This window comes from Mauremys reevesii, linkage group 16, assembly GCF_016161935.1.
Source record: "Mauremys reevesii isolate NIE-2019 linkage group 16, ASM1616193v1, whole genome shotgun sequence".
NCBI classification, from domain to species: Eukaryota; Metazoa; Chordata; order Testudines; family Geoemydidae; genus Mauremys; species Mauremys reevesii.
Window position 1 is genome coordinate 27,057,978 of NC_052638.1, and position 9,580 is coordinate 27,067,557.

The 9,580-nt window shown below is 42.8% G+C and overlaps 1 protein-coding gene across 1 annotated transcript; it reads left to right on the forward strand.

Moving 5' to 3' along the window:
• The first annotated feature begins 3,897 nt into the window (after positions 1-3,897).
• On the forward strand, positions 3,898-9,117 carry RRAD (RRAD, Ras related glycolysis inhibitor and calcium channel regulator). The gene is made up of 5 exons (XM_039503938.1): positions 3,898-4,019; positions 4,176-4,545; positions 5,947-6,020; positions 6,765-6,969; positions 8,526-9,117. Exons 2-5 carry the CDS (start codon positions 4,188-4,190, stop codon positions 8,801-8,803), a joined length of 915 nt encoding a protein of 304 aa, XP_039359872.1. The 5' UTR covers positions 3,898-4,019; positions 4,176-4,187; the 3' UTR covers positions 8,804-9,117.
• The last annotated feature ends 463 nt before the right edge of the window (positions 9,118-9,580 follow it).

Below are 9,580 nucleotides of genomic sequence, written 5' to 3' on the forward strand. Positions count from 1 at the left end.
ATCCTGCCTTATCTGTTAATTCTTTCCAACTTCACTGAATAGTCGGTCCTATGTAGATCAAAGGGCATCAAGTAGCTGTATGACCTGTCATAAATCAGGTTCCAGGCACAGATCCAGAGGCAGATGAGAAACAGACCTAACTCCCTGGCCACTGTGCTCCCTCTGAAACTTTTAGTCATCCCACCAGGAATAAGTGAATCCTCAATTACGTAATCCAAGACCATCTCACTTTCTGTAAAAAGACTACTCACATAACCCAGCATCAAGTCCCTCAGAGCCTGGAGGTATCATGCCTCAGCAGTCCCCGCATGCCTGGTGTATTATTGTATTCCCAAAAGTACAGCCAGAGTACACTCCAACAACCCTCCCAAGTTTGCCAAAGAGCCACACAACTGTTTCCAAAGAATGGACTGGATCCTATGTGTCTGGAGTGGACTTCCTCCACAGGGTCACAACAGAATAGTTTAAGAATTTTAGAAAAAATTTTTTTTAATCTTTTAGGTTTTTTTAAAGTAGATTCAATGCTTCAGTGTGAGTTTGCTCCTTCTTATCACATATTTGGATCTATTCATTGTACATATATGTACACAAACACACACACAATATTTCTCACACAGTCCAGGTAAGATTTTCTTTTGTTTGAATGCTATTACTGTACATTTTTACTTTTAGTTAATTTTCCTGTAGCATTGTTCTCATGATGTTTTTGTTCAATAATTGTTGTGAAGACCTATTCATGTTGTCTCTTTTCCCTTCAGGGCTCTATCTTGCAATCACACCATAAAAATATGTAAGATTTTCATTAGAGCAGGAAATGGATCAAAGAAGTGTTCCAATAAGTCTCAATTTTTGTTCAGTCCTCCCTCTCTCCACTTTTTTTCTTTTGACAAAGGGGGTGGTTTTGACAGAACCACCTGTACCTCTGCCCTCCCCACCAATGCGTCACTGATTTCCATAGATATGTTGTGTGTTTATTTTATTTTGTTTCAGGGAGTAATGCCTTCCTCAGCAAGGGAATTGTCAGAAAAGAGAGGGTGGGAAGGGAAAGAAACACCTTACATGCCAGCTTCCATGGTTTGACCCTCAAATACAAGAAAGGAACTCAAAAAGGTTGAGCAAACAAGTTCATAAATCCACTCTGAATATTTTATTATTAAGTGATCACTTCATGGTAGGCTCAAGTTTAGGAAGGAACACACAGCTCTTATTAATGATAAGCTGAAGAAGAGCTATTTTTGAGAATGGGACACATTAAATTGTATGTAGACGACGCTTAGTCAAGATGTTTTGATAGATCCCAGTTTATCCCAATTAAGTAATATTCCTTTTTAAACAGTTTACCTACACATGACTAAATTGTAAAGCCAAGGCTAACAGTTTAAGTAAATTTAACTGAAGCATTTACAACCTTTAACCATCCTGTTAAAGTCTATAATTACAACTGACAAGTTAGAGAGCGCTAGCTGCAAGCATCTGATGACCGTTAACTGCCCTCTGAAGACCTCTAATTGTAACCAACAGGACAGGTAGGCCAAAAGGCATCCCAACATCGACTAAGCTATTACAACGATTCCATGAAAGTGGCGGCTGTTTGTTCAATTGAAAAGCAAAACAATCAGTTCCCTGAGGTTTGTCCCTTTATAGTCGTTTCCCTAATTATGTGTCCCATGTAAGTGGCTTCAACTACACAACATCTTACACGAGAATAGAAATTTAGGCGCAATCATGCTGTGTACTGAACTGATCCAGCAACCCCACTACCTATTCTGCGGATTCCTTCCTCCCTCTTATCTGTTTCTGCCTATTTGCTTCCTTTCTCCCCGTCCTTGGTATGCTGTCCACACTGGCTTTGATCCTGGAGGCTGATCTACATGGACAATCCTTATACCTGCATGGAACCCCAATAACAAGGGACTCCATATGATTGCAGGGATTTGCCCACACCCATCAGTTTGCAGAAGTGTGGCCTTGGCTTATAATCTTTTAGGGGCAGGAAACTGCCTTAGTCCTTCAGTAAAGTGCCTAGCACAGTTTGGGTCCTTTGAAAATAAATAATTGTAAATTATGCTCAGGTGAGCCATACAGAATATAAATAGAGATGTCTGGTTAGTTATATCTACCCATGTGGTTACAGGATAATGACTAGAGCAGCTCTGTGTTATTGGAGAAAGAACATCACTGTTACATTAGGTTGCCCAGGTGAAACTGAGAAGAATCTGTCCCTTTGTGTAAGAGTCTCATGGACCAATATAAAACATAAGGACACACAGCTTGCTGGAACAGGGACTTTGTTTTTGTTCTGTGTTTGTACAGCACCTAGCATAATACAGTCTTTGTCCCTGAGCAGGACTCCTCGGTGCTACAGTACTAACTCCTAATGCTGTTGTAAAACAGCAGCAATATGTTTGGACTCCGAACCAGTAAAGTGAAATCTGAGAAACTGTGGGACAGACATTTTCAAAAGAATACCACAACACTAGCCTTGTGACAAAATGTGTGTTACATTCTATACCATTCACAAATACACACATGCAAACATTAAATACAGCACTGTAATAGGGAACAGCAAAGGAAGCAGTTAGACTTGTGTATTTAGTGAATAGTGTTGGCATCTTCCACAAAGATGTGCACACATGAGGGGACAGAACCGGAAATGGCTCTGTTTAGATGTAAAACCTAGCCAATGTGCCTTTGCTTTAACAAAAGAAGGTTTTTTAAGCTCTATAAATATAACCCAGGGCTTGGTTAATAACTCCAGCCTTTCATAATATTTCTAATATGGTATCAAGTATCAGGGGGTAACTGTGTTAGTCTGTATCCACAAAAACAAGGAGTCTGGTGGCACCTTAAGGACTAACAGATTTATTCAGGCATAAGCTTTTGTGAGTAAAAAACCTCACTTCTTCAGATGCAGCAAATATTTGGGACACTAATATGTCCCAAATATCAATACAGACTTCTATGGTTCAGGGGCCCCAAACTCTCTTAATACAGTCTCGCAAAACTGATTTCATGCTTTACAAAATTCTCACCCTTACAAAAAGTACTAGAGTTGTATTGATAGTCCCAACACCATCATCATCATAAACTGTGCTATTATGGATTATTATTCTAGAACACTGTAGGTATTTATGGGAAATAAATCTGCTGGTCATAGCCATTTCCCAACAGACTCATTAAGGGACAAATTATCATCTCAGACAACACCTTGTTTGCAGCTTTTAAGAAAAAAAAACAAAGATTGAATGAATAAGGAAACAAAACTACACCTAGCACATTTACAGGGCAGAGTTGGGAGGTTTGCGCTGTTACTACAGTGCCTCTGCACTAGAATCTAGTAAAACTGAGCACCCTCCTCTCTAGAATGTCAGTTTGGCACATTTCACCTCTAATAAATTCATGCACAAAAAAAAAGATAGTAAATAAATACAAATACGGTCATGTACAGTTTTACTGAAATTTGAACTGCAATCCCCCAGAGACAAGGTCGGTCTCTTACTTTACCACTGTCCAGCGCCTAGCACTTCAGCCCTCTCACGTCTACTGCACTGCTAATAGTTAAACAGAAGTTGCCCACGTTTATTTCTGGATTTGTAACTAGGGCTAAGGACACGCAGGTACCGCAGGGATGAGCCAGATACCTCAGACCGCTGGTTTACAGGAACCATTAATAGTGCTCTGCACGGCCATCCTGCCTGCACGGCTTCCGGGCACTGGACGCGCATTAACTAACTGATGCCCCGGAGCCCTGGGTGCTCACCAAGGAGAGGCCGCAGCCCGGGCTTCCCCTGACACCCCGGTGTGTCCGGGCGCGCGGAACCCCCCGGGTTTCCAGGGCGGGGGCGCTGGGGGCGGGCCCGGGCTCTGCCTCAGCCTCACGTCACGCCGGGGAGGGCCGGGCTGGCCGCGGCATAAATAGGAGCCCGGCGGCGCGGGCTGCCAGGAGCGGTGACTGGAGCTCGCTTGGCGGAGCGCGGAGACAGACAGACACCAGGCACCGCCGGGGAATCCCGTCCCAGGTAAGCCGGGCGGGAACGGACCCAGGGCTTCGGGGAGCTGCCGGGGTCCCCCCGAGGGAGGGAGGGAGGGCGGGCGGGGGCTGTTTCGGCGCCCCGGTGCCTGGCAGGACGCGGGGAGATGCGGAGCCTGACGCCGCCCGGTCGCTCTCCCCGCAGCAAGGCGCCCCCATGACTCTGAACCGCGGGGACAAGCCGCGCTACCTGGAGAAGCGGCGCTGCAGCACGCCCTTCGCCGCCCACCAGCACCTGCACCGGCGGAGCATGCCCGTGGATGACCGGGAGCTGCAGGCGTCCGTCCCGCCCGGCGCGCTGCTGGGCGAGTTCTCCCCGCTGGTGCGCTGCACCTCCTACAACCCGGACCGCGAGAGCTGGGCGTCCGACTCCTCCGACTCGGTCATCTCCTCGGGCAGCGACTCCGACAGCAACCTCTACAAGGTGATCCTGCTGGGCGAGCACGGCGTGGGCAAGACCAGCCTGGCCCGGATCTTCGGCGGGGTGGAGGACTGCCCCGAGGCGGAGGAGGCAGGTGAGTGCGGGCAGAGCTCTGGCTGCGAAAGCGGCACCGTCCACAGCCCTAGTAGCAACTCTCCCCTCCCTGCCCAGACAGGCAGCGAGCCCCGGGCTGGAGCTCGGCTACAGAGCCGCCCGCTTGAACAGTGCCTGGCCTTGGACCACAGCTCTAGTGGGAGGGATTTACAGACCCCTTCTGGAGCTGGACATGCAGTGTGTCCATAAACTCCATGTGCTCGCAGGTATATCCCAGCTCGACAGAGACAAGTAGGGGATAGAACACGATTTGTGGTTCAACAAAGTGAATGTATTCACACACCAATAGGCTTGCATAAGCATACTACTGTATGAATGCATATTAAGTGTGACTAGAGTTGATGATTAACTCAGTCACATCAGTACATTAATATTAGTGTAAATGTAGCTGATTTGGGATCCCTGTTATGTGCTCCTGGTTAGTAAGGAAAGGCTTGGTTTCAGGGCATTTATTCTATAGAATAAACAAAGGCTTTTTATGATTAACACTTAGTTTGACTATGGAACAAATTATTTTTTTGTAATTTAATACACAGTCCCATTAGATGGTTTAAAGGTTCATGTAACTAATAACATGCAGCTGTTACATTGCGTTTATCAGATCTCAAAGCACTTTACAAAGGAGGGCTGTATCTTTATCCCCATTTTACATATAGCATGTTTTCTAAATTTGTCTTATTGATGGCAGTCAATTGACTAGAACTGCCCTGAAGCAAAGTTCTCAGTTTTGTTCATGGGGAGTAAGTAAATCAAGGCACTTTTAAACATTACTCCTAAAAAAGCCAGACATTATGCTTAAAAAAAAAAAAACCCTGCCTAAAAATAATAATGGTTCTCACTTAACCTCAAGAGCGGGAAAATGCAGAACTAAGTTTTTATCACTCTATGTAGTTGTGCCTATGTATTGCAAATGGACTGCAGGAGTGTCTGGGGTGAGACTTCAGAATTGTGTCCCAGGGTACAGAATATTATGCACTGAAGTCCTTACTGAGTCAATGAGAATGCCTTGAGTAAAAGATTTTTAAATATATGCTACAATACTGAGGTATAACATGGTGAGTGAAGGATGGAGTGATGGCCTTTACTCTGAATTTACCTACTTTTCTTGGCTTAGGTCAGTACTTGAACGAAGCATTTTAAAATAAAATTGTTAAATTCAAAATTTGCTAGAGACAAACAGTATTAATTTTATATATTGCACATACCATGCAACCTCCTCTGTCACCATAATGAAAATATCTATAAACAGTAAATTAGGTAAGAACAGGTTTGGAAGCAATAACTGGTAACCATGCTACCTTAGTCAATCAGGTGTTAAGTGTGCTTATTGTCAAGATTTTTGCAGTCAATGAAGTCAAATAATTTTTTTCCCTCTCTATAGGGAATACATATAACAGATCGATTATAGTCGATGGAGAAGAAGCTTCTCTCATAGTGTTTGACATATGGGAGCAGGTATGAATAGTTCATTTTATTTATGGGTCATATGTTAATTTTGACAGCCTAGGCATAGTTTCAGAATAAGCTTTCATGGGTAAAAAAACCTCACTACTTTGCTTGCCATGCATCTGAAGTGAGGCATTTTTTCCTCACGAAAGCTTATGCCCAAATAAATCTGTTAGTCTTTAAGGTGCCACCAGACTCCGTGTTTTTGTGGCTACATACTAACACGGCTAACCCCGGGTACTTTCAGAATAAGATGATTGTGTATGGTTACTTATTGTTAAGTAACATCCTAATAGAAAATAATATTGAGATTCTTTGTTCTGTATTCACTCATGTAGTTTTCTAGTAGCTAGGTTATTTCAGACAATGTTTAGGGCCAGACTGAACCCCTTACTCCTGCTGCTGGGGAGTTACCTGAACAAAACAGACTCAGTCAAGCCAATGAGGGAGTCCTGTGAGTAGCTGCTTATCAATCAGAGTAAGGGGGTTGCAATCTTGGTCATCCCAGGCCTTGATGCAATTTTTGGAAATAAAGCTTTTACTTCAAAAATATAACATCCAAAACTGGGATTTTTTTCCCCTCCCAAGAATGATTTAGTAAAACTTTTTAATACTGACTTGCAATTCTTTTATATTACATTTTAAGAAAGCTAGCTGTAGCAGGGTTTCCAACATCATTCACTGATTAGAATCAGGAACGTTTAGTTATGTATTTTCAATGCAATAAATGGTTCCATTCTCTTTTCCTTCTAGGACGACAGTCAGTGGCTTCAAAATCATTGTATGAAAATGGGGGATGCCTATATTATTGTGTACTCAGTGACAGACAAAGTTAGTTTTGAAAAGGCCTCAGAACTGAGAATTCAGCTAAGAAGAGCAAGACAAACAGAAGATATTCCCATCATTCTTGTAGGGAATAAAAGTGACCTTGTCCGATCCAGAGAAGTCTCAGTAGATGGTAAGAGATGCTACTGAATTGTGAATTCAAGTCAAAGTTAATAACCAAGGCTGCAGAGAATCCAGTTCTACTGCAGAAAGGGACATGATTTGAAGAGTCTGGTTCATAAACATTCCATGTTTAAAGAGTTTGGAGCATAGAGAAGCAGAGCTGGTTGATTTGTGACTATCCTTGGCATAGTGCCTTGAAGCTGCAGTAGTAAAGGAGTGGCTTAGAGCTGAAGCTTCAGGGTACTACTGCATGCATCTCAAGGTCAATAGTGACTGAAAGTCATTAGCCATCTTCTGGCTGCCCAAGGACACTTACGAAATTACTTGATGTCTCAATCCTGTTTCTAATGCACAGAGGTACAAAACCCACAACTGGCAACTCCTGCTGAGGGCAAGGCGATATAGACTGAACAATCCTTTCTCCTATAAAGTGATCTCATGATGGGATGGAGATATATTGGCAGGGCAATGTGGGGACGCTTGCTCTACTTGAGTCCAGGCTGACACTTTTCTGTGTGTTTCAGTGTCCAAGACTGTCAACCAAGTATCTACCAACAGCACTGAATCCACTTTTTAAAAATTCATTTTTAATATTCACTAGATACTGATGGCATCTTGTAACATTCCACCTTGTAACAGTCTAGCTCTTTCAGTCTGATTCTGTCAGTGTTGTCTCATTCCCTGCCCACTAGTCTGCACAAGGAGCTCAACCCGGGCAACATGGAGGAATAGCTTGCTTGTGGGCTGGTGCTGTGCCCAGAAGGTGATCCTCTTTATTGCCCCAGTGGTGATCCTGTTTGTTGGTGTGATTAACTCTGCTCACCTTAATTAAGTTTACAACTTCAGGGTCATTGTTTTACCACATGCTGAACATGGAAATTCATGCTTCAGCAGTGGTGAAAAGTAGCTTTTATCTCTGAAATTAAAAATTAGAGTTGCAACCTCTTACTGTGGATGCAGACCTCACTACATCAAAGTGACCTATGCCTTCCTGACCTCCAGCTATAGGTCTGGTGATTTGGCCTTCCTAGCTGTAACATGCTTTATTTGGAACTATCTTAGAAAATTCACTGGTTACAGCTTTTGCAGAATGTGGCAGTACAACTGCACCAGAGCTTTCACCTGGAAGAAATGGTGATACCGGCTCTGTGCCTTATGCTGGGTGCCCTCTTGTACAAGCATGTTTGCACACCTCGTTTAAACTGAACAATAGTGTGCCAATCTATTTGAGGGACTGTCTGTTGCCTTATGTTCCATCAAATTGGTGGAATTGAGACTTCCAACCCTAGCATGTTATTTTGAAAAGACAGGGGACAGTCTTCTCTGAAGATTCAGCCCATGCAGGGGAATGGACTAGATGACTTCGAGGTCCCTTCCAGTTCTGTGACTGGAAATATTCATCTCAACATGCATCAAAGTACATTAGTGGTATAAAGGCCATATTCCCCTAATTAAACAACAACCCACACACCTTAAGTCACATGGCAGCTTTGGATGCCAATGCACTTGAAGGGAAAAATCTCATTCTACTGTCATTCACTTGCCTCTCTTTTTCTGTCTTTTCAGAGGGTCGGGCCTGCGCTGTGGTGTTTGACTGCAAATTCATTGAGACGTCGGCTGCTCTTCATCATAATGTGAAGGACCTGTTTGAAGGTATCATTCGACAAATCAGACTTCGCAAAGACAGTAAGGAAGACAATGCCAGGAGAATGGCCAACACAAAAAGAAGAGAAAGCATAAGCAAAAAGGCAAAGCGATTCCTTGGGAGAATTGTGGCAAAGAACAATAAGAAGATGGCTTTCAAGGCAAAGTCAAAGTCTTGCCATGATTTATCTGTGCTTTAGAATCTTTCGGCAAGGCCAGATGCTGCCCATGGGTTGTGAACAAGCATTTGACTTATGAAAAGTGTGGACAAACCTATGTGACTTATTTGGGACTCTCCCTAATGCCTTATGGCTAATAAGCAAGACCTGGAAGTTGTATTACCATGTTCACTTCAGTGGTAAATGGTTTAAGCATCAGTGTGCAAGTAAATGAACTAATTTTAAACAAGTGGCTTCATATGCCCTCGTTTTCACTGTGTACATTTGTTGCATGTCCTCCTGTCCTGTGGATACCAGAGATGCAAAGATAAAGGATGATAGGAAGTGAAATATCACCATAAACTTGTCTCCTTTGCAGAGCAAAACTTGAAAACGTTTGTACGCAGGCTCGTACACTTTTTTAGTATAAAATAAGCAATGAAATACTTTTTAAATTTAAATGGAGGGGCAGTTCAAACAGTATTAGAATGGGAGTTAGCAAAATATATATAGTTAGATACAGAATAAATCATTTTATGAAGTTAATTTGCACTTCCATTAACTGTTACTCAATTTGTTACTTGTTTACATGCAGATTTTATAATAAAGTTATTTCCTGTTATACTATTAGGCTGTGTGTTTTCTCATAGCAAGCACAAAGTGAGACAGCAGTATTTTTTGTTGGTGTTTACTGTACCAAAAAATCTACCAAGAACAGAGCCTAATTAGGGCTTGTCTACACATGGACTTTCATTCCTGAGCAGACAATCTTATTCCAGAATAAGGAAGTGTATTAAACTAAAATGGAATAAGTGTCCA